This window comes from Mizuhopecten yessoensis, unplaced genomic scaffold (genome assembly GCF_002113885.1).
Source record: "Mizuhopecten yessoensis strain PY_sf001 unplaced genomic scaffold, ASM211388v2 scaffold4535, whole genome shotgun sequence".
NCBI lineage: Eukaryota > Metazoa > Mollusca > Bivalvia > Pectinida > Pectinidae > Mizuhopecten > Mizuhopecten yessoensis.
In genome coordinates, this window is record NW_018405595.1 from 47264 (window position 1) to 73888 (window position 26625).

The 26625-nt window shown below is 35.3% G+C and overlaps 1 protein-coding gene across 15 annotated transcripts in view; it reads right to left on the reverse strand.

Annotated features, from left to right (window-relative positions):
- The window catches only part of LOC110449220 (Kv channel-interacting protein 4-like), a 500831-nt gene that overhangs the window by 16285 nt on the left and 457921 nt on the right, over positions 1–26625 (reverse strand). For 14 of the 15 annotated variants that reach the window (XM_021495925.1, XM_021495928.1, XM_021495926.1 and 11 more), the window contains 3 exons: positions 10484–10608; positions 3276–3345; positions 2036–2106 (listed from right to left, as the gene is read on the reverse strand). In XM_021495925.1, coding sequence (XP_021351600.1) covers positions 2036–2106; positions 3276–3345; positions 10484–10608 — 266 coding nt within the window. Of the gene's footprint in view, positions 1–2035; positions 2107–3275; positions 3346–10483; positions 10609–15975; positions 16031–26625 lie in introns of those variants that run through there. The other variant, XM_021495939.1, reaches the window with a different exon arrangement.

Here is a 26625-nt window from a genome sequence, read left to right on the forward strand (position 1 = left end):
CATTGTAATAGATGTTTTCAATGTTTTCCACAGTGTTACAATCACACCCAATAATAAATATTGCCAAAAAAAGAGACTTTGAATACGATTCCCTAGCTTCAAAAACGTCCTACTGTAGGAAAGGTATGTGCAAAAAATATAGATAATATAATAATATAAACTTTATTTATTTTTCAACAATTATGAAACAAGTTATTTCAACTTATATTATTAATCCCTCTTGTTGGCCCGGATGTTAGCGCGCGCGCGCGCGTGTGTGTGTGTGTGTGTGGGGGGGGGGGGGGGTACTTATTGTGGAAGGAAACAGGAAACAGGTGACCCCAACCTTTTACGTCCGATTGGGGAATCGAACTCCGGCCACCTTGGTGAAAGGAAAGTACGCTATCCACTGCACCACCCGACCACCAAAATAAAGATGTATTACATAATTGAATATATTTTGAACTAAATATCTAAGTAACATCAACGCACAAAAAGTGGACAATACTCTGTGCTTATTACACACATATAGAACGACTTTTGGTTGCATTTCACTCGATGGACGGGGTCGGATATCTCGAGTTTGTCGCTTGGACATTCCTATCCATCAAACTATTTTATAAAAACAATCACGTTTTTGGGAAATAAATGTTCCTGACACACTATCACCCCATCAATTCATCTCAGGTGACTGGCTAACATCGAACAGGCATTAATTTTAGAATTTTGAAACGTTTTGGAAACAGTAAATAGATACGAACCACCATCTGTTTGTGTAACCCTCTACGTTTGGATTACTGTAGGGACAAAGGCTGTGTATGCATGCAATAACAAATCATGGACCACTTATTTAAATTATAAAGTATATGACTCGATGATTCATGGCTTGCAACATTAACAATGGATTGTTGTCATGACGTTCAACAAAATATGTCTGTCGCATTGTCAATAATTGTCCAAAGGGGGTAACTATTTTAAAATTGGTTTATTTGTAGAGATTTGTAGAGATCATTACTATTAAATAAGGATTTAAATTCTGGATGATTCATGAAGCCTCTCTCGCATATGTGTGCTTCTCTCTGTGTTAGCTCGACTATTTTAATGGATAAATTTCGCGTTTTACAGGGATTTGAATAAATCAAAACACATTCAAACTGTACATGTAGATGCATATAGATAGCTTCAGTAAGATCAATAGGAAAATGATATTTTCAAAGCTGTTGCACAGAGATATGTTAGATTCGTCCATATACATGAGTGGTTATTATTATGCAGAAGTATTTGGTGTCAACACTAACATTTAGATAATTTTCAAGCAAAACTAGTTCTAACTGGTAAACACTAAGAGCGCCACCAAAAACTTTTGCCCTATGTTTTGTTCAATACGCCTACTGTTTCCTAATTGAGCCGCGAACGAATTTTCCACTAAATGGTATTATTTTAATAACTTCAGTAGAATATGAAACCTGTGAGGACGTAACCTTGTCAACCCTTATTGAAACCTGTGAGGACGTAACCTTGTCAACCCTTTCGATCAGCTTCGTTTAAACTTAAATTAATGATATTAGTCAATTGATTTTTGCAAAACTCACAAAATGTTAGAATAATAAGCGAATATGAAAAATGATTTATAAATAGCCAATTGAAGTAAAAAAAGTAAGAACAGGTATTCGCACATAACAAGTATGACGTAATGCGTCCGATTCAGAACGTAAGCAAATATGTGCACGCGCTACAACTTAAATTTATACTGAATACATTAAAATCATTTTTGATATCCGGGTTTGCATGAATGTAATCGGTCACATGCTGTATCGATCTGGTATATCGTGCTATCAAAACCAATGAACGTAATTAAGAAAATCTTATCGGTTTAATTTCCGGGGATCGCAGACAACGCCGTGTAGTGGTTATTATCAATCGCCAATCATAGGAAACGATCTGCGTCACATCCGTTGACGCAATACTGATGAAGACAGCACGGGAATATATTGTGGTTACATGTATACAATTATCAACTGTTTTACTCTAAATAGATGATTTAGTAGTGACATACCTCAAAACTGATGGTTCCATTCCTGTCGTGGTCAAAAGTATTGAAGACATAGTGTGCATACGCGCTGGAATCTGGAATAGACACATAACATTCGAAACATCATTAGAACTATATTATTTTGATAGTTAACGTTCATCTTAACAACAGGGCCGTCTTAAAATATGGCCGAGACAGAATAGATATATAAGACTTAATTTACTTTTCGGGGACACATCTTGTCAGTTTTAGCGTTTGCTGTTTGATTTTCGACTTGATACAGCGGTACAATATGTGTTGGCGTAATGACGCTGTCGTTTGCTTTGTCCTAATTTGGTGAACTTGAAGCTTATTATATTCTAGAGGACAACAGACTGCGCCTTTTGTCATAAATGTATAATAGATATTCATCGCTTAAAAAATGTTCTAAGAGACAAAGAGCAACAAGCTGTCTTGAATTTGTCACGTTCAATTTGAAATTTAAGTTGAATATGAGTGCCAACTAAAAACTGTTAAATGCTTGAATAAATGTATTGATTCCTTAACCTTCTTTTTGTAAGCTTTCAAACTTACGCCGTGGTTTAATAGTTGTCTATGGCATTTTTTCGTCGTTTAAATAATATTCAAATTTACAATACAAAATCCATCATCAAATTTTCAAAAACCATGTCGTTAGTATTTGGTATCCTCGTATACTATATGATAACACATTTGCTTTTATATGAAAGATCATTGCATGTCATGTTTCGAATCATCAAATGCTTTTCAAAGGAAATACAAAAAGACGAAGTAAATAGAAAACAAAATAAAATGTCACATACATATAAATGCAATGTTTTCAACAGAAACGCCAAAAGCGGCTAGAAACGCCATTTCAAATAATCGCAGGAGAACTATTTGTGTCTTTAAGTCGTGTCAGTGGTTAACCAGTTACTACCATATAAAAGACGGGGTGGTGTTTTCTCCGTTGCAAAGAACGCGAATATTTGAAATTGCTCAGGCTTTACGAAATTCTACACAGACGTGTATGAATAGAGGGAAATAATCGATAATTAAACCACAGCCACCGATACTTTTGAAATATCTGTATTCAACTGCAAGAATATAATTGATTACTAATCAGCTAATCTGTTTTAAAAACAAATCTCTCGTATACATTAGTTAGACTTTGTCACTGAGACGTTGAACATAACAAGATGGCGGAGTATTTCATAATTATAACAAACAACATGACGTGGCAATGTTAAATAAGACAGATACGTACCACCCTGAGGAAAGAACTGGCCATAGATTTCTTTGAACGTCTCTTCGTTGACTATTCCTGTTGGACATTCCTGTAACCATAAAATGAGTACATACTATATGACTGTGCATTAAGATACAAATACGGTTTATGTGACAAAACACTGATATACAAAGAGATATTCAGTGAAATGTTTGTTTGCTACAGAAATTGTATAAATCATATTTTATATTGGCTTATGACTGTTTGGTGAGTCACACCAACTAATTATTAAGACACCTTCTTGGTGTCCAAAAAAGTTATCAGTAGAGAATGACAGGAAGCAATAGTGTGATCGGCATGAAATATTGCAATGTAAGGTATCTGTAGCAGCATTCAGAAAGATTTCTATTTATGATATATTGATGTAAATATGTTGAATGCCATATCGTCAACATGATTTGATTTAGGAATATAAGAAGAAACATTGAACGATTGCTTCTCAAACAAATGTTTTATCTATAGTATTGATTGTCTACAACTGAAACATCAAGAGACAATCCAAGTACGATGGAGACAGACAGTCTTGACTTTTATGAAAGAATGACTAGATTTAGACAATCATATCCCTAGAGTCAACTTTCATGTTATTCTATAACGAGGATTTGTTGTGTCAACCATGCCATGCTATTGATTGAGCGACATTGGTATATCTCCTTCATTGATGATATGATTTCATGTCATTTTGTTTACAGTGCGTGCTGTTTTGTTTTTGCTTTTGCTTTCCAACAGGTATTTGTGTTGTCCCTGATAGAGATGTGACTCGAGCATCTACTATTACTGAAAATGGCTGCAGTTACATTTTACAGTACATGAACCAACGAATTTCGTTCTAAAGTGTGCATATCGATATACATTTTGCTTGTAAATACATGTAACTATGTCATTGTTATATCAGACAAAAGCGCTAACATCTGAACTGCTTGAAACAAAATAAAGCATTTTAGCCGTTGAGTTATAAGCAAGGAAACTGTGAACATTGCTATAACAATATGTTTTGAATACGACGATACGACTTTGATAGCAAAAAACAATTTGGCAGTGAGACAATTTGCTTATAAAAATGAACGTAAATGGATATTTTTGACCACGCGAAAAAATGATTCAGATTCCCAAAATGTATCCGATAATATAAAAATAAATGACAAGGGTTTCTTACATGTAGTACCTTCCTAGAGCTTTCATCTCTTTAGAGGTTCATCAGGGGAACTGTTTATTCATGTTGACAGTACATAATATAATATATATATATATATTTATACATACAATGTATGTAATATACATTATAATATACTTTCGCCTACAGGATATTACTATTATAATATACGTATGTAATATCGCCTGAAGAAGACCTAGAAGGCAAGAAGGCCAAGCGGTAGTTCTGACAGATATACTATTCTATTTTATATATAATATATATATCGTATAATATATAATAACATATATTATCATATATAATATATATATTATGATATATAATATATATATTTAGGGAGACAAATCAAATGTGCAAATATCAAGTGTGTGAAGCAATCTTAAACTGTTTTTTATTTAGTTAAATGCCATCAGCATTGAACAACCTGAGTAAAGATAAAACAGAATTTTTGAACATGAGGTTAGACCAGGTAATGGAAAAGTAAAAGTTTAATCAATTTTGAGAATGTTGAGGAAGCATATAACCATCATGCTCCTAACACAAATATTTCCCGCTAATAGAAACAATATTTATGAAACTAAAGTCTAGAGTTTACACTTGTGTATAATTGTGGGGCCATGTGAGCCTTTAACGTTCCATTAATTCGAGTGAAGTGAGCGAATCTTACACAATACTCCAACTTTGTAGAGCATGTGTATGATGTCCATACACTGGTCTCAGTCACCATCATAACAACGACACTGACCGACGTGCACTTCGTCCATCAAAACATATACATATCAAACAGGGAGTACAGACGAACACGGCCTCTGTGTAGTCCATTACAAAAATCTCCATAGCATGATTGTTAGTTCATTACTGGATCAAACTGTGACGTTTTTAGCGCGTAGTTAACAGACCCCCCAGGGCATTTATGAGATGGTGTACGTCAAGTTTAGACATCCTACACTTTCTTTATTGCAGCACCGGTTAATACAACACGTGTGCTTCTGTTCAACGTTGGAAACCGCTTTTAACATTTAATTATTTAACCACCCAAGGATGTATTTTTAAATATCCATTAATATAACCATTATCATAGAAAGTACTGAGTTCGAAACATCATTCTGATACCTTTTACATCTACGTACTTGATTAAGTTTTGCATTTCATTTATGCATACCTCTATACAGATAAATAAGATATTCATTCGAAACCCCACTGCTGAGTTAATTAGTCCGTCCTGGTTTTCCATTAATATTGCCTTAATACAAATTACGTTTAAACATTTGTAATTTGGCTTTCACCCTACTACTATATACTTTCTCAGATTATGTAGTACATGAACATAATGTATGACTTAGATAAAAGACAACACAAACAAGGTATGACGTCGCACACTGTAATGTTTGGCGCGGTATTTGTAAGTCTAGTTTCTGATTGAACACATTTGATCGGAAATGAAATATTGTGTTTTGTGCAAAATTATTTCGTTTTTATGAGGAAAGAATAAAACTCGTTAACTATGAGCTAAAAATTTTTTTTTTTTTAATTCTGTTAAATAAATGACGATGATTATTTTAAGGATAATACGGTATCAATATGTACCTAAACAGTTTACACATATCTGTGTATACACTACGTCGCGGACTGATTTAAAGTGCACACAATAATTTGGTGCTTTATGCCGTATAACACTCAAACCAATCCTGGTTACGCCTCGGATAAACTGATTTTGCTATTCCGAAATGTTAGACGTTTGCATATCATATAAAATAAAGGACAATATCCAAATAATGACGTCTTGTAGCCTTCCCTTAAATTGGTTTCGGACATAACGGTAGCAAGACCGGGTTAGAAACTACCGTTCATCAGGTACCTTAGACTGGCTACCAGCCCCTAGGTTTTCATGAAGAATTTCTCAACTGTATTTTACTACTAGCTTTATCTCCCCCTAATTTAGATCTAGAATCAGACATCCAAGTGATCAAAATTATTAGAGATAATTTTGTTCTTAATAATTCAATATTCTAGAGACGACCCAGTCTACAGGTACCTAAGTCAGATCAAACATTCTAGTGTGGTCGACGGTCCAGGCTTCGAATCGCGGCTAATTCCTTATGTACTCTTAGCACACTGATATTATTTATTCTATTTTTATTATTTCACATAATTAAAGATCCTTACTATATGGAATTATGTTCAGAAATGAGTTGATTAACTATTATTATGCCAATTAAATGGTTCCCTAGTCATAATCTAATTTTGGACTTTGGCGTAACCCAGGAATGAGGTTGAATCGCCTTCATACTACATCATAAACAAACATTAAGGGATTTTTTTATAAAATCATCTACATAATAGAATTGTCATGTGGATTAAATTTGCTTAAATCACGTGCTTAATTGTGAATGCCACAACATCTACATCGACATCTCCTGAATGCCGCCCTCTGATAAGGCCCATGTCTTTTGTGAATGTAATAATTCCGTTAGTGGTTCACCAGTAGATAATGTGCAATAACATATTATGTTATGATGTAAAATAAAACTCTATATAACGACCTTGTCATAAATAGGACAGACAGTGTATAGTGTTTCTACCAGGAAATATCACCAGCTGAACTCAGAAGCACGGCATTTTATCAGGTCACTTTGGGACAGATTTTATATAATGTCACCACGAGGAAATGTCAACAGTTGAACAAGGAATTATGGCACTTTATCCGGTCACGTTGCTCGGGCAAATCAGAAATAAATAGAGACTTCAATAAGGGAAGTGGATAAGACAGTAAAGAAATAGCCCAGTGTCCTGGTGATTATAATCGAGACAGCTGATCATTGTTGATTTCCTCACTGTCCCAAATAATCAGACTCTGTTCAAATTTTATTAAATCAATGGCTATTTATCATGAGGACGCATGCCTTTCGCCTATGAAACTCCGGCAGGGAAAGACTAAATCTGTTGTATCCAAATACTGTCTATCAATAGAGACGAGTAATGTGGGAACCATGCAGAAAGGGGAGAATCTTCTTTGCGTTTTCTTAAGGGGGATTCTATAGAAACAGAAATTGATCCCTTGCAATAAGTGGAATTTACATATCTGTATCTCTAGGCTTTCTTTCTGTTGGTGACTCCCTGAGCGTCTGTCTTCAAATGCCAGTGGCTTTTGCAGGGACAATTAACCCCAATAATATATTTAAGCGACAGATCTGATTCTGATATTCAAATTGGTTAAAATACTGCTGTTTTACCTTTTATATCACATGCTCAATACTATAAGTTACGTGGAAATCATTAATGTCATGACTTTGTTGACCTCGAATTCAATACGCACCTTTGTCTTTTGTGAGATTGCTGTTAGCAATTTATTTTGCACAATATGATGCTGGCAATAATACAACCTATGCCGGTAAGTCACACTAAGAACTGATAATTTTATCTCCTAAAGAGAATGTGCTTTAAACGAGGATCATATATGAAGTCTATACAGGATGATATGACGTGCTCGAATATGCGAAACAGGCCCGGTGATACCAGTAAAAACATGGCGAATGAGTGAAGACGATCATGGTAATGGCAACTGTCTCAGTTGTTGTCATTTCATAGATTGAGAATATGTGATGATGGAGGATTGTCCCTCCTGGGGCCGATGTCGGACAAGTGCTGATGATATTACGGACACTCCACTAGTACTTCCACGGTAACGAATGGCCGTATTCACTGATTAATGGTGGAATTAGATTTTCCTCCACGCGGATCTCCGGTATCGATTTGTGACCCTGTTTATAGATATATAAATCTATACCATGGACCTGGTTCACAATATTGGCGAAATATATCGACGTATGAAGGATAATGGGGTTCTAACACATCACCAGTAGACATGCGTAGTACACCGGAACGAGGCCCGGCACATACACTTGTACGCATCTTTTCCAATCGAGGATTGATCGCATTCACGTGGCTTAAATAAGGACGAACTCCCCGACAAACAGTGCGAGGCGCGCCGATTACTATCCTCGTGAGCTAAAGTGAGGTTCATTAAGCTGCCTATCTCTGTTGCTATTTACAGACGTTCTTTCCAAAAGATGTAGACAAATCTGGTAAACAGGCCTTTACCTTAACTAAACAATACATTTTACCTAATGTTCTATATATCTACATGTTTCCTTAAGAAACGTTACAGATTTTGAACACTATGATTTTGTATTGAACATTCTAAACTTAGTTAAATTAGAAGTTTTATGTTAGCTAGATAACCATACCTGTCATTCGTAATATAGTATTTACCACTTAGAAGTTAATTGGCAGTTTTTAATATGTTGCATTTACAATTTCTCAGATATAAACTTGGTTGTCAAGTGTAAAAGCTGCCCCTGGAACCAAATTCTACCAAAGCCTGTGATTTTAAGCGCCAAATTGACATAGATGAACTTTCCTGGCCAGGCTTCCATAATAAGCAGATGGACTGTTTTGATAAGACCTCAAAGCGCTTATTGAGTCGAGACTAGGGAGTGTTCTTGATCAGTGCCGTTTGATAGCAGCACTGGGGGATAATAAATTAGTTTGATACATTAACTGGATGAAAATATCACTGAGATGAGAGACAAACATTCCATTGATCATGATTCCGTCTGGAGAGTTCAAGCGTCTGATTGACATATCCATGACGAGGCAAAAAATCGAAAACCACAAAAAAAAAATCGGAAAACAACGCTGATTAGGTGACACGACATCATAGCCCTATCGCTTGCCGAAGTAAATATACCTGTTAAATTGTTATATCAGCTATCACTAATTATAACAAGTAATATACTTACTGTTACATGTATATACAATACCTTAACTGACTGCATGGACGTTTGTTAATAGAAATAAGGATTAAACATGAAGAATGAAGATCACTAGCCATACTGCCTCTGCAAAGCAGCAATATTTACATACATGAAATATTACATAGAGTCCGGATCACAGGGATGTCTTATGTACGGAAACAATGCGAGCGCCATGTGATGCGTCACCGTTTAAAAGCAGATATTGTTTCTGAGCTTTCTGTCTCTAAAGTATACAAATGATACGTGAAGATGCTACCAATGTTGGTGGTTTTCCAATCGTTTTTCCTGTATAAAATTCTCGTTAAAACACAAATGTAGTGTTCTACATATGAAATGTAATTTGATAAAAAAAAACTGGCTTCAGTTGTAGAAATGTTTGTACTGCACGCTACACGTATCTGTACTGCATAAGCTGCACCCAAACAACCATCCCATTGCACAAAACCTAAGTAACAGGCCATAATGGGGCCATTATTTCCAGAGTTAGAACATGCTGTCGCATGAAATAAACGCAAACTAACGTGTGCGGCAATTCAGATACTTATTGCGTGCGCTTAAGTTAGCTGCTGTCAATCACTACTCCCAAGGGACAAGGACCAAAACCAAGGAAGTATTTTTACTATTTGAACGCGGGCTACCATGAAATGTCAAAGAATTTACCACACAGGTAATTGAATTCCACATGCTTGATGTGTTATTTTTTCCTTCCAAACGTTACATGAGATGGAAATACACAACAAAGTCTAAGGTTTATGTTTATACTGCAAAGGATTGTCAAAGTACAAAAATACGTGTACTCAGCATAAACGATTTATGGGGATCTGTCTAGTGCATTAGATTAAAGTTGACAAGTCACAGCTTATGGTACAATGCACAAAATATTTGAGAATCTTGAAGTCTTTTGTTATTATTTTGTTATTATTATAAACGAGCATTTAAAACTTCATAAACAGACAAAACAACGACACGAGTCTGTTTGATGATGAACCAATGAAATGGTCCCCTACTCAGACTTGAAACCACTTGTAAACCTTATACGACACTATGTCACATTTTATTCCTAAAGGTTAACTAATATATGTCATATAACATTAATCCATGTAGACGAAAATCTCATAAGGTCAGGATAAAAGAAAGAAATTATCTTTATAACTCATTTACTTTAACCAAATAATCATGATAATTTGTATGAATATTTTATGAAAATTATTGTTTACCTGTTTAAATCCTCTGTACATTATCTGCAGCTCTTTCCGAGAGAATTTGGTATTTCGGCAGAGCGTATCCAGCCCCTCCGGCTTATAACGTACGACCTGCATCTCAAGATCGTCAAACTCATGGTCTGCAAAGGAAACGGCAGAGTGGTCAATATCATTATTATATTGTTTAACATAAACAATACAGTTAAGACTATCTTACACATACTAGTGAATAAATAGTACACTTCGTGTCAAAAAATACTTATTTAAATACATAATACGTAATAAATATGAAAGAATGGTAAGGTGTAAAATCATTTTACAATTTTTCGTTTTAATCAGTTAAAGCCACTGGGCAAGGTCAAGCCGATAGTGTTGGGTTTATATGTTTTTATTTAAGTGAAGGCTGATTTACTTGACAATAAAACAGTATCAAATTATGACAGAGTATTGTGGAAACAATATTATATAGACAAGTTCAAATTTAGTATTTTTTGTGACTTACCCTATATTGTTTTTTGCTGATATTCATGCATAATTAATCCTAACAATAACAACTAGTTATGTTTACTAAATGGGACGGAGGATACTTTTACATACAATTTGTGTTTGATGTTGGGACTAATGGGTACGCGAGCTATATACTTCAGTACATTACCATATTATTATTTTCCAGGAAAGCCTGTCTCTCTAATTAATTTCAAAACCAACGTTCTTTTTAATTTAACTTTTGCCAGTTATGAGAGTTTTCCTTTTTGTAAATCCGATGTACTTTCGGTTTATTGTTTCATCGGTGATAAAAGGGAGAAATGTAAGCGTCAATGTGTTATTGTGCCGGAAATGTCTGTTGAAATGATGACAATAAACAGGAAGTGTATATCCGACGCATGCTTCTTTTCATTCCGACCCAGAAAATAACACACACACAAAAAAAGCTCGGAAAATGTATTGCATGAAGCTGTTCTAGTGAAGCTGTTACCATGGCAAACGTATCAAGTCTCACTTAGTCACCATTTCGTCCATATCACTATTACATTCATCTAATCACAAGTGAAACTAAAGTTACTTTTTCACCAAAATGAAGACGTTATGGAATAATAGCTACCGCAATCAGAACTGAGGTGTTGATAAGTCATGTGTTTATTAAAACCAGACAGCAACGATTCAGAACCAGAGACTAATCACCGGCCACGGGCCGGTGATACCGAGCTAGAGATGCAGCTGTTATTCAATCTTCTGCAAGTCATTGTAATATGTCAGCATTCAGAAAGTCATATTACATTCTGTTTACCGTAACTAATTTGAAGTATTTATGACTACAGAAAAAATTGCAATAAAGTAAAATGAATTCTACATGGAATGCATCAGGTTTGGAACTAAGTAACACGATGCTCTCTTTTAAGTATGATTGAATACTGTAATTCAACGCCAACGCATACTTTGTAACCTAAATCAACTGTACGCCTCAGTGTGTTGTATTTGTTTGGGATATAGCTCGTGCCTTCTGCTTCCGTTTTCTATTGCTATGGACCACATGGGACATGTAATGATCTCCTCTGGCGGTTCCGAGTGGTTCTATTTGTATGCCAGAGCGCCTGGCTTACACAAGTAAATGTCAACACATTCCATATGTAGCCTCACATTGGTTGAACTATCAGTAGAGTGCATTGGAAACTTAATAACCTACCTAGTTGTGTGTTGATGCTGGCAAACAGGAAATGAAGCGGAAGGTACGATTAAACCTCGACTAGATATCGTACTAACGGTATCATCTGATAGGAGTTGTTTTCAAAGTGCACATGCATATATAAAATAGAGTTTGTCATTATTCATGAGCAAGGAAGATATGGTAGCAACAGGGGGTATAGCCACATAGACAATATCTGTCTTTTATAAAATAAAAAGCAAGATCAAATAGCTCTGAACTCCTATAACAAGCTAAATGAATCAACAGTCCTTTCCATTTGCACCTTTACTCTCCAGAAGTACCAATAATGACGTCAGTCCAGAATTGAAACGTACCTTCTTATAGGAGATAAAGTGGATTCGCAGAAAGGATATGAAATATTTTGTTGTGGTGCATATTCCCCCAGGAAATATATCCCAATGTAATATCATGTATTTTCTGATGACATTTACTTATGTTTTTCTTGATTTTTTTTCCCGGTTATTGATATCGGAAACAGACAACATCAAAATACATATTTTTGATGAGTATAAATACGTGTACATGGGTTTCGTTCAACAGATAGTGCATTTTCCTCAAACACAAATGAGTCACAATTGATAATTACGATGTTTGTTATTTCTCTTAGTAATACCTGATGAGCTGATTGGGCAATTTTATGTTGAAAATGAAAAAAATAATGTATTTGTCATAGTAGATTAATATCAACTTTATATTCACCTTTAAACGAAGAAAGCAATCTGTGACAGAAATATGATATAAATCATGGCCTATAAGAACGCGCTGTGACGTCATTGGTCAAGAAATAAGACTATCACATATTAAAAACTAATGTTACGAGGAAAATTAATAATAATTTATATAGAATGTATGTACTAAATTTGACACACGAGTGTTGGAATCAGCGTTTCACAAAAATATTCAATGTTGTAATATTATGGAAGGTTGATTAAAATTACATGTTTGATGATTAAAGTCATTTACATATTGGTTGTTTGATGAATTGGGTCAGTTACAGTGTTGATGGTTAATGAATTAGGTCAATTTCAGTGTTAATGATTGATGAATTAGCTTGGTTACAGTGTTAATGTTTAATGAATTAGGTTAGTTACAGTGTTGATATTTGATGAATTAGGTTAGTTACAATGTTGATGTTTGATGAATTAGGTTAGTTACAGTGTTAATGTTTAATGAATGAGGTTAGTTACAGTGTTGATGTTTGATGAATTAGGTTAGTTACAATGTTGATGTTTGATGAATTAGGTTAGTTACAATGTTGATGTTTGATGAATTAGGTCATTTACAGTGTTAATGTTTGATGAATTAGGTTAGTTCTAGTGTTGATACTTGATGAATTAGGTTAGTTACAGTGTTGATGTATGATGAATTAGGTTAGTTACGGTGTTAATATTTGATGAATTAGGTAAGTGACAGTGTTGATGTTTGATGAATTAGGTCAGTTACAGTGTTGATGGTTGATGAATTAGGTCAGTTAAAGTGTTGATGTTTGATAAATTAGGTTAGTTACAGTGTTTATGTTTGATGAATTAGGTTTGTTACAGTGCTTATGTTTGATGAATTAGGTCAGTTACAGTGTTGATGGTTGATGAATTATGTCAGTTACAGTATTGGTGATGAATTAGGTCAGTTACAGTATTGGTGATGAATTAGGTCAGTTACAGTATCGACACTTGATGAATAATGTCATCTATATTGATGTTTGATGAATAACATAATATACACTTCAGTTCATTTATCGTTTATGTGCGTTTAAAACAAGATATGTGTCAGTTCCCCAATACCATACGAATACAATACAAGTAATCGTTTTAAATAAAGGAGTTTTACAAACGTCATTTATGAAATATAAGCAATCTGATCTTCCAAAAGGTAAGAATTCAACATATATCTTGACTTATTTATATTACCGGTTATTGTTTGTTGAGGGTTCATCGTTCTTGCAACATCCAAGGTTATATGAAGGCGGTTGCCTAGGAAACACATTCGAAAATAAAAAGTAGGTAGAATCGCGACGGAAACACAGATGCCCTAGATATTGCAATAAAAGTCGTAAATCATATTTCGTTTCTTCAAAGTCGTCTGTAAATCAGAAGTATTTTTTCCTATTTATATGTGTCATTCTCGACGATTGCTTAAAATAATCGCATCTATTCCAATTTCTTTGAGAAAAAGCCATTCATGTAAATTTGACTCCCTTGAAGTAAAAAGATAGCATTGCTTATATAGGTCAAACATATTTAACCTTTAGAAAATAGGATATTCATGTATCAGTGTTCTTTAACAGCGACGCTACGTTCTGTGTATCCAAAGAGCTAATACTTTCGTTATAATGCAGAACTTGTGACAATATTTTATGCATTTCAAATAAAAAAATGCATATGCGAATTATGACTTTAAAATATATAGCCAGTATTGAATAAAGTAAACATAATTAACACCATTTTGATTACGACATAACTACATTGGTATGTGTCATTAACACAGACATGTTTGATAATTAGATTGGTATCTGTGTAATTAACACACACATTTGTTTGACACAACTACCACTGTATACGTGTTAGCTCGTGTACTGTCATCCATTTATACCAAATAGACATGACGTCACAGTGACGCTAACTCAAAGTCATAATGAAATGCATGCTTCTTCGACAATGCAATAAAATAAGTTTATGTAAATATTTCGTATGGAATGATATCTTTTGACGGTATTTTTTTTTTATTAATCTTTGCAGATTATTCCATCTCGTGCGTAGATTGATAAATCTCATATATAAATATAGGAACTCATTTAAGATACGATACATACATTTAATAAATAGGAATCTCATTTCTTTCAATTCACCTTTTGCAGGCTATTCAAAGAGGTTTTTTACTGACCCTACTGCAGAAATTCGAATAATGCTCCTGGATTAATTGTTATTGGTTCTAGTTCAGTTCTCTTACTCATCTCAGTGTAAGTATTTTTTTTCATGTAAGACTGTTTTGTGTACGGGGGAGGAAATGGTACACATTGGAAATACATCTACTACACTTTCGGCATGAATCGAAGGAGCCAATTTGTCTTGCATCCTTGCACCCTAACACGATACGTGGGTTAATTGGAGAAAAGTCCAAGTATCTTTTAACGTCAAGGTTCAGTGATGTGAAACAGATGTTGTAGACAGTAAATTATTGGTTACGAACACGTCTGTCGCTATATGGCCATATGATGACATACACAGATAGGCTTTCGACCAGGAGATTTATCTAAGCATCGGTATATGTGTGTTTATATGCCATCATTGTTGATTTGCAATTTAAGGTCACCATATCACATTTATAGCTAGAAGTAAATAAAACGGAACAAGAGAATACACGGAAACGCGTGAAAAGGAACAATGATAATAGGACCAGGCGTTCCGGAATTGAAAGCCTCTTGCTTCATTTACAATACCCACCATGTACATTTGTCTAGAATTCTAGATATGTAACGTGCTCATAGACCGATTCGGTGTAGTGATAACGAAACGACCAACCACCATAAATGATCAATATCAAAAACATCGATTTTCACATCGAACAAGGGGAATAATTTGAGTCAGGTGGTGACCATTTCACGAGACAGCAACTTTTTTTTGAAATAACATTAAGGTAAAATTTATCGTCATATATATTGAGTAACTAAATTATACACCCTCACAGGAATATGTAACTAAGTTGTGCTTTAAAAAGGAAGGCGGAGTAAGCTCCAAATTGACCTTTCCCAGGGCTTTTAGTCTATAGGTATTATAGTATACTGGACAATACTTAATAGACTCACATGTGATGTGCTGCGGTGCTGTCTGTTCTTCCTGGGTCATCAGCTAAATTTTAAATATACTTAAGAGTCCTACAGGTGACTAGTTTTGAGGCTTATTAACATAACAGCGTTTGAAATTGTCGATTGGTCGATAGATATATTTGCTATGACGCATATCAAAGATATTATTGTGTCACAACATATCAGTAGGGCGTATATAAAAAACGAACCGGATATGCTGATGAATGCGACGGAGACAATTGTCAAGTATATTGCCTGCATCCGGGAACGCAAAATGCCAAATATATATTGCACTTGCACATCAATAACAGTTAAGTTATAGTTGTTTTCACGCACTGATGAAAGCTGTTTTTGCGCTCAGCATTGAATTATGTAACTACATAACTGCATCGTCGTAGGCAAAGCAAACATGTGCACGAAACTTACGTCAAAACAGTAGCGCCATTTTGATTGATGTTGCTAAGTCATCACTATCTGTGTAGACTGCTGCTCATTGGTTCTGACAAATTGAAATATGTCATTATCAGACGCCTTATACAGTGTTTGCACATGTACTACATAGTATCTTACAAACATACCTTTCTATTTGTGCTTAAATGTTCTGGTAAGCTGTATGCAACTTTTGCTTAAGTTAAAATATGTATATATATATACACGTCTGCGTGTTGAATTAAATCTTTCATTGTTTATTACTTCAGTAAAGCAATATGACAGACACGGATATTGAAATATTTAGTAGGTCCTATGGATATGAAACCAATGACAAATAACAATGCACGAACACAAAATATCAGAAAACACATCTCGGCATAAAAAGAGAAACGCAGAAATGACATCGGGAAAACCTAATGGAAAAACCAGATTCGTAACCACGTGATCTGGAAACGTAAACATTTCCTGCAACGCATGGAGCACTGTAATTTTGTCCCCTGATACGTCCAAGATAGTGATGCGGTTACTGCAGAGATCAACAACACGGCAAGCATATCTCAAATCATAAAACAGGAAAAAAAGATATTTCAGTTAGACATCAGGTCATTCTGACGACCGTAAACGATCCTCAGTTTAGTTGACCTTGTACCTTAGTAATCGTTTTTATATAACTGACTGGATTGGAATAATACAGACCGACCTTCTTACAAATCACTATCTCCCGGGCACAAATGAAATAACAGACTATGCAAAAGTATACACATAATTCATTTCGTCCGAGTAATTGTATATTTTCAAACAGAATTCTATTTTAACACGCGAAATTGTATAAGAAAATCTATTTCACGAAGGAATCAACAAGTTCGGAGTACCTGCAGCAAAACATTGATGTGGCAAATATTACCATTGTTTCGTTGACGTGGAGGAGTCACTCGACGTCAGTCTGTCAGTAAAACATTTGTGCGGCTACCCTTTCATCATTTAACAGTAATGGCGGTGAATTGGATCCTGATTAGCATTTGAAATTCAAGAACGACACTAGTAACCTCAGCATTAGCTAGGAAAATGAGCCCTAATGGCGCTTCGATGGTTCTATAAATAAGTGGGTGTGTTGGAAACCATGCATTCATACACAGGTCACGTTAGTTTGGCATGCATTAGTTCTCGAAAATCAATTTAGATTTAGGTAACAAGGCGGTCTAATTAATGGACCTTATAACTGAACAGCTGTGTGGAGGGCGACTGGAATTGCTGACACAATTGTTCCTATAGGCAACAACTTATTATTCCACACAACGCTATTATCTCTTGTCCATCAATGACGCTCATTATAACATAAGAATGATGTTTTTTACGGTTTAGAAGGATTAGAAATGCTTGCTGATTTTGACATTTATATAAATAAATCAAATGTATTGGATAGTGATATTAATATGAACGGTAACGCTATTTAAAAATATTCTTGCACAAAGAGTAAAAAAGACCACTTTAAATCCAGCTTATTTTACCTATATTATTTAAAATTTCTTTTTGTCATATTTCAAAAGGAATTCCGTTAAGTGACGTCACAAAAGACGAGGTGGCTCCACAATGCGGAACTTCTAAAAATTATCGATGCCCAATGATAAGAAACCTCAAATGGGAATAACGTTGTACTTTTCGGTTTGATGACATACTCATAACAGTAGTTTTACTGTGGCAGATATCTGTTTTAAAGTCAATTTCTGACAGGAAAACTACATACTGCATATTTGAAAATATAGGGGGTTGGTGTTATCTTTTAATTAACACTCTAATGAATATTATATTACCAAACGTGTTCTTTAGAATAAGCGTGCTTATTGGATATGAATATTATATCAATATTGCGTTCTAGCTGAAAGGATACTCACATTACTTTTTAATGTACCGACTAGTATATGACTTATATAGATATGACAACACGTTCTCGTCTATAACGTCTTATCCTAGCAAACACCGTTGCTACAATGTACCAGTATAATGCACAAATTAATATTACCACGTACTTAACTTATATCCCCATTGTGTATTTGCAATCCAACTGTTTTTAAGGTGTCATAGGTGTTACGATATTCATCCCTTACGTTTTTATTATCTCCCTTTGTTTTGATTGTTTGGTTGTCTCTCCCAATGCAGACTTAGGCCGAGTTGTCCACAAACCTTATTAGCCGGACGATATATCAAACAGAAGGTATCATTAAGTATTTCTATCTTTTTCAATAAATGGATTTGTTTGAGTATTTTTTTTAAATTGCATTTTTATTGTATTCTTAACGACTCGTTTATCTGTATAACTATTTAACAACTAGACACTTAGTTCGTCTTGAGTATAACATAACGTTGTTCTAGTTATAGGGATGTGTATTTAATTAGTTTCTTACTCATGATTCTACCTGTGTCTGTAGTAAATCATATTTATTTAATAACTAGTTTTCATTGATATTGTTTGCTTGTTGATAAAGACAGTAACATAAAAATGTTCACACATTTGTTTTCATGTTTATTGGTTTATCGCAACACCATCTCACTTTTCATAACAACGCGGTCTCACAACGATGATGTATAAAGTACGGCAAAATTTACAATTTGTTTGATTTACAGATCCGCTAAAGAATTTACAGGATCTATTATCGAACCTTTACATTTTATGCTTTATATTAATGGACGATTCAAATGATGAGCTTCAGTCAGTTAATTTTAAGAGCAGCAAAATTTGCTTGCGGAAATTATTGATCGCAGAGAGAGCTATAATATTAACCTCGCAAAAATAGAAGATTTGCCGTATTGTAATTCTGGTAAAATCCCAAACCATTGAATAATAGTCGTATTTATGTATATAAACTTTTTGTTTTTATGCCTGTGAATTGTTTATCAGTAGATCATATCTCCTTGACAACGCTTGAAAAAGAGCAATTCTGCTTCCCACGCAGTAAATGTCTTATTCCAGTTTCATCGACGTCTTATCGATTTTTGACGATACGACCAAGTTTGTTTATAATAATTGATACAGGCTTTTCAGTGAACAAACAACACCCTGTGACCAGGCGGCACGAAAATCTGTAACGACAAAGGCTATTCACACCCGTCAATAAATTATGGGGCTGTTATTATCACAAGTATTAGTAAATATAGATAACAACACAAGATTGATTTTACGGGTGGTCAGAACCTCAAAACATAATATCACTTTGCAGTAATCGATACGTGTATGTGTGTACATCACAACAGTGAATGTATGGGTCACGCCACAGTTAATATACGAGGGGGTTTGCGTTAGGATAACAGGGAAGCGGGAAAAGTACAACACAAACGCATACAGACAGATACAACCACACTGTATTGTACACATACAATGACCACAACACTGCGTGTTACCTATATCGAGAACCTTGTCATAGATAGCTCCCATTTTGTCTCAGCAACACGCTCAAAATGGGAAACGCGATGCCAGAAGCTGATTACATCCAGTGCAACACTGTCGTGGTTACCATATCTTTGCAGTGATCCAACGTTTGATCATGGCATTTCAAATCTTAGTTTATAACTTCCGTCTCTGTTTCTTTCAAACCGGATGTCAGGCTTTGTAAATACAAAATGTTCAAAAAAATACTACATTTTGGTCACAACAAACCTAGTCCGCGCTGTTTTGTAATAGCAGTTCCTTTTAACTACATTGAAATCACCAGCCAAGTATACCCGCAAATGCAACCTAATTAGTAACGAAAATCACGAGTGCAAAGAACCAATTATACATGTTGAATAATTTATGTCCCTATGCTGGTTCGTAATAATATCATCATCAGGTCGGTGACAATTTGCGATTCATCGATACGGACAGCAGTGTGCTGCTGTACATCCACGCTGCTACAGACAGGCACTGTTGTCTCAGTAAGCACACTTGTTCGACACTAGCCTCAATACTTGGTCCGGCACAGGTTGTCGTATGTAAAAATCGATGGTAAAAATATTATCTGGATTTTCTTCGTCACAAATCAAAGGGCTGGAATCAATCACACATAGATGCTTTTTCCGATAACAGGGTCGTCTTTAAAACACGAAAAATCAATCAAATGCCCAGATAAAGCGGCAGCAAGTCCTGAAGCAAGGTAATCCAGTCAGCCCAATTTCAGCATCAGATTGGAAAAATGGAGTCGATGGATGAAAGCTATACTATCTTCATGAAACTTTGGAAACATTTTTAACCATCGAGTTATTTACATACGTGCTGTACAGACTTCCACGGCTAGGGTTATCTGTTAGACAGGAGAGACACTCACGCAAAAACAGAGGCTGTATCATCTGGAAGATCTACGCGTTGATACATGAAAGAAAACAGTAAGATTGTATAATGAAACTAACAGATCCCACTGACAGCATATGTTAACGGCTTGGGATTTCCAAAAATGCCACATGGACTATCACACGAACTCGGCAGCCGAAGGTCTTTACAAACGGTTTACCAGTTATGCATGGAAACCAATGCGCGACCAATTTCAGCAAAAAAAGATAAGAGAAATGGTGAAATCTCTATTAGTCTATTAAAAAAACTTTATAGGTCTCTTCATGAGCCAAAATCCCCAGGATCACGCGTTTAAGAAATTATAACTCCATCGTGATATAGTATGTACATACACGTTCATAATTATAGCTGCACTGATTATATGCGGCGAGGCTTGCCAGTCTCTGGCTACGCTGCTGTGTTAATAATCCCCACTAAGGGCCACAGTCGGGTACCCAGTGCAGCCGCTAATTAATCCCACTTGTCCTTTGAAAATTTCGGTATAAAACACAATGAATGTTTGAAGAGGTTAATATTATAATGTTTATGCATAATTATCCACGATCATGGCCGGTGTCGCCCGCCGTGGAGTCTCGGTGACAGAACCTGATGAATGACAATCACAGAACGCGAGGAACAGTGCTCCACAATCGATACCGTTCACTGCGGAGCCGAGCATGGGGACAGGGGGACACACATATATACAGTCATATTATGACATAGCTCTCAGCGCCAGGGAAGACAGACACGAGCTTGTGGAGAGCTGCTCACGTCTATCACTATGACTATAGACTACATGGCTGTTTAGTAGACATTGTTTACATGTTTTACAAGCCTGCATTCTTCTATTAGAGAAGCACTCATCTAATGTAGCGGAGAGCGGACTGTTGTCCAAATCTTTGATTAACAACGATCCATACTGTGGACGACACAAGCGTCCAAGGGAATCAGAGTAGTAAATCAAATTTGTGGACCAGTGATATCAATTAGGTCCTAAACGGTGGTTGTTATGACGAAGCAATTAATGCCTGATGAAAAGATTGATAAATGACGACAGAATACGCAGAGGCAAATTTTATGTTAAGGCGAAGAACAAATACTCGACAAAGTGGGTCAGACCCATACCAGGCAAATGCTAAGCGAACATTGCGTGTCTTCATTAGCGACGACATAAATTGTACAGGTTGCTATGGTATGTTTTAATATAACGTAGTATAAGCCTCGTTCTGACGAATTCCAATCGAACAGTAAATATACTGCAACGATACAGTCATCTATTTATGTTAATGTGCCATGCGAGATCTATTATCAACATCATGTTTTGGTGTTTTCTCTTTTTCCAAAATAAACCTCTTGTAACAATTGTCCATGATATTTACAAGTACAGCATTCCATAAAAAAAAAAGAATTGGAGCGAAACAAGCAAGCTGTTGCTGACACGTCAATGGCATATCTAGTAAAGATTATTTCAACATATTGCCGTTTAGGGAAGATGAGTTTGTTTGTATTTGAAATTTCATAAAGAGGAGAAGAACAAAGATTTATATTTCTCATATATACAACTTATAGAAGGCAAAGAAATTTATGTTGCACATCAAACTTACATTTAATATTCATAATTATATCAAATGTAAATGCTATATGTAATTCCATGGGGTGTCGGGATTCTGATTGGGCACGGCGAAAAACCAATTACATGTAGGAGGTTAATTAGAATTTCCAGCCTGAGAATACCTCATGAAAAAGTACCATAAGGCCGCCAGCCAATCAAAGTCGTTCTGGTGGTTACGCGACCAAACCTTAGAGACATAACNGCCCCCCCCCCCCCTCCCCCCTCCCTTTCGCCAACCGATACACTGTGGAACGATGATATGCAGAGGATTACATTGATACAGTAGATATTTCATGGCACCACCTTTAATTTGTATATGGCAATTTTATAGGTGCCACCATTGGTTATTCATTGAAAAAATGTTATGTAGTTTATATGTTTCATAACATATTTTGTAACCAAGGTCTCATTTATCAGCCGGATATACTTCAATTATTACTCATTATGTAAGATATTTTGTCATGAAGAAAGATGCTACTCTTGCTGTTGCAATGACGTTAAACCCTAAACAAACAAACACTATCTAAACATACTGAGGGGATAGATGATTATCATTTGTGTTATTGGACTGGCGAATAACTACAAAAACGGATTTATTTGTATTGACGATGGGATACATTTCACTATGACTGTTAAAATAAATGCTTTTATGATGACAAGAGAGTGAAAATATTATCAAAAAGAGTTTACACAATGCCTGCACGTCTGTGCTACATCACGGATAGTTTGACAGTTTACACATTCTGTTTTTAGAGAGCCCCCGAGCGTAAAATGTCCATGTATGCATTCAAGGCAATACGAAAAGTAATTTCGAATCGATACCATGAGTTAACTGAAACTGGGGACGTGCGTGATTTACGCATACACTCAACCAGCGGAATTGTATTTACATATACAAAAAATCTTAACATGACAACTTAATTTCTGTTACATTTAAGATAACATAGCTAAAAACCACAACAGCGTCAACACTCAAAGCTGCAATTGGAACCCGACGATAAAAGGGATAAACACATCCGAACGTGCAGGTAAACGTCAATATAACGAAGATTTATAAAAAAAATCAGAACCAGATAAGCTTTCATGACAAATATTTCCTTCACCACATGTTACATGCACCAGGCTGTGTGTCCCTTCACTGATATGCATGTATATGAGGTTTTATTTTGTTTTGTGGGATTAATGTACTAAAACAGCTAAGGTCCCTAAAGGCCCGCCTACATGTGTGTTATATATGTATGTATGTGCTTAGATGATTCACTTAGATATATGTTATGATAAACAATACATCACACAATCGTCATATCGCGTGATGTTATTTTCGAGATTTTTAAGAGAACTGCCTTTACCTTAATGAATTGCTAATAATATCTTATTTATTCTTTCAAAAAAAATGTCTTAATTTTGTTGTTTTGTAAAACACTATTTTACCCTTTTAATCTAATTTGCAGGCTCTTAGTGACCTCATTTTCTGTTGACGTTATGTGCAATAACAAAGAGAAATCCAGCTGACAGTGAAACCTGTCTAAATCGAACCCTGTTATATATTGTAAGCTACAGTTGATAACAATGATGTTTCTGGATTACACAGTTTAATTCCACATGGAAATGTAGAGCGAAATCTAGTTGAAAGCCTGATGTGCTCTAGCTACAGTATGGTAAACATGCACACGTGACTACCAGTAATTGTGGGAGGTTTAGCACAGGGATATCAAACGCCACATCGCTACATCTCCGTAGACCTAACATTGATTTTTCGCTATGAGATTTTAGTATGTAACACATACAGTCTCCTTAATCTACCGTCGAATCGGTGGTGTGCATGTTCGTATCAGGGCTGCTCAGCTCGAACATGGCATCGTTCATGATGAGATTTAACCCTTCAACCTGTTGAATAATACATGACAGAATGTTCGAAATCTAGATGCAACACTCCTGTCTGGGGAAAACAAAGTGTCACTTAAACAATTGACGAGAGCTAATAGCGACTTTTATATTGAATCATGACTGCACGAGACAATTTGTAAAAAAAAATAAAGAAATAGGCAGCAAGACCGGAAACAGGAATGCTTCAAAGATGTGGGCGGGTTGGGTTTTCTAAGAAACATTGTTTACGTGATTCCTCCAAACGACATTTCACCATTGGTGTATCTCTACGGGAAAAAAACCCCATAAAAAGAGCACATGAGGCCACAGACGGGGCGTAGAGAAAACGATATTGCGTTTCAATAGCAATATAGCCCTACATAATTTGAATAGAATTGGAGCATAATATCCGTATTTTTAACTTTTAAATAGTTTATGAGTTTCTAAACAAGATAATTTGTAGAAAATGATTTATTAATTACTTTACGAAACCCAGAACCCATATACAGCAACATAATTAAGAGAATGGTAGCAAATGTGTTAGCAAGGAGACAGTAAGGCGTGTAAAACACCATTACACTTAATTAACTCTCGATCAATAAGAAATAAACATTTTTATTTGCAGTAAAATGCATTAAAGGAAACAATGGCTTGTTCCTGTTTTCGACTTTGTTTATGTGTGGTGCTATTGGATACTGCGCCAAACAAAGGACCTAGTCACTTTAAATTGTCAAAGAATCTATACTAGTTACATGTACATTATAATCTAACTATGTTTATCACTGTTTATCAGCGTGGTGATATTCACTCCTTAAACGTTCCTGCGGTTCGGGGATAAAGAAAGGGTATACCTGTTGTTACTCCCTTTTGTTGTAAGGTAAGACTTATGTGGTATACCCTCCTTCCCTTCACTTCAGCAGAACTGTGGGTTTGCTTTGGTGCACTATATAACGTAAGGAATTGTTGCTTAGATTGCGCCCTCGCGATGATGGTTATGATTTCTGTCCCTGGATAGAGACAAACAAATATCGCGAAGTCAACACTGAACGCTATTTCTTTTTTTTATATCCATTATTCTGTGGAAATAATAAGTTAACATTGTGTGATACATTCCACACAATGCAAAAAACATGATAATTATTTTATTCAGAAAATAGGTAACTTTTAAATTACGAAATTAGTGGAAGACTGATTGTATTTGATTTCAGAAATGGGGCGAAATTAGTATATTAATAGAAACAAATATAGTGTTGTCATGTTCGTCATTAACAAAAGAGCTTGAATACTAGCTGGGTATATTTTTAAGGATGTAATCAACGGTTCACATAAACCTAAGATGTCGAGTTCGTACAATTCGACTTGAAGAAATTCCGAACATTTCCCGTTTATATCGAGGTACAAACGGATGTCTGGAACTGTCGTGATTCATACAATACATGGTAATGCTGCAATGATGAAGCAGAAGAGGAATGTGGGTGTTCAGCGGGGCTAAACCTTCACAACGAGTTAGGTCAAACGATGAATGTGCCCAAAGATCTTTACGGAGAGGCCCCCCGTGGGACATATTAAAAAGCCATTAAATTTACAGTTAAATGTCACGACGGTTGACAGGTGTAAAAACGCCCACCAGATTTCAGTATTCTGAGTATGAAGTTGCATTTAAACAGAGGGAAATACCATTGAAAAGGAAGAGTATATAATTATTTTTTGACATTGACAGCGCATCGTTTTGACTTCTGAATAATCTTACATGTATTCAGTACGAATAATTAATTATATTGAAAACACGCATCATCCGATAAAAGTTGGAGGTGACGGTTTATCCTGCTTTTGTAACCTATCAAATATCTAACACTCTTCTGACAAGGTTTCTGATAGCTCTTTGCATACCACTGTTGCCTTTTAATGAAAAGAGTATATAAACAATGTACAGACAACAAAGGAAGCTTTTCAAATCATTTGCATTGGATTTGAGAAAAAAATAGTTTCAATCCCCACAAATTTATTCATCTTTATTCGATATAAAATATCACTTCTAATAAAAGATATTCATAAACGTATTTATAATAATATAAGATTTTTTGATACATGGAGTCTGAATGAAATAAAAACAAAGCACGTACATGTCAGCTGTATATAATTATCTACAAATATAACTTATATGTTCCATATACACTCCTTTCCTGTCTCTCGCCTTTCGATCGTTGCCCTTTTTAATGTGGTTGGAAATTTACTCAGATATTGTTTTTGTTTTATAACTTATAATCCGTATATATCCGTTATTTGATAAATGTGGTTCTTAAAGGGCAGCTATAAAGTTTGTTGATAAAAGAAAATAGCAGTATGATCGATTTTACAGGGGGAAATAGAAGGAAAATATACAGAAATCAATCTCTAAGAAAATTTGGATAAAAACTTATACCAATTTGTATCGAGCTTC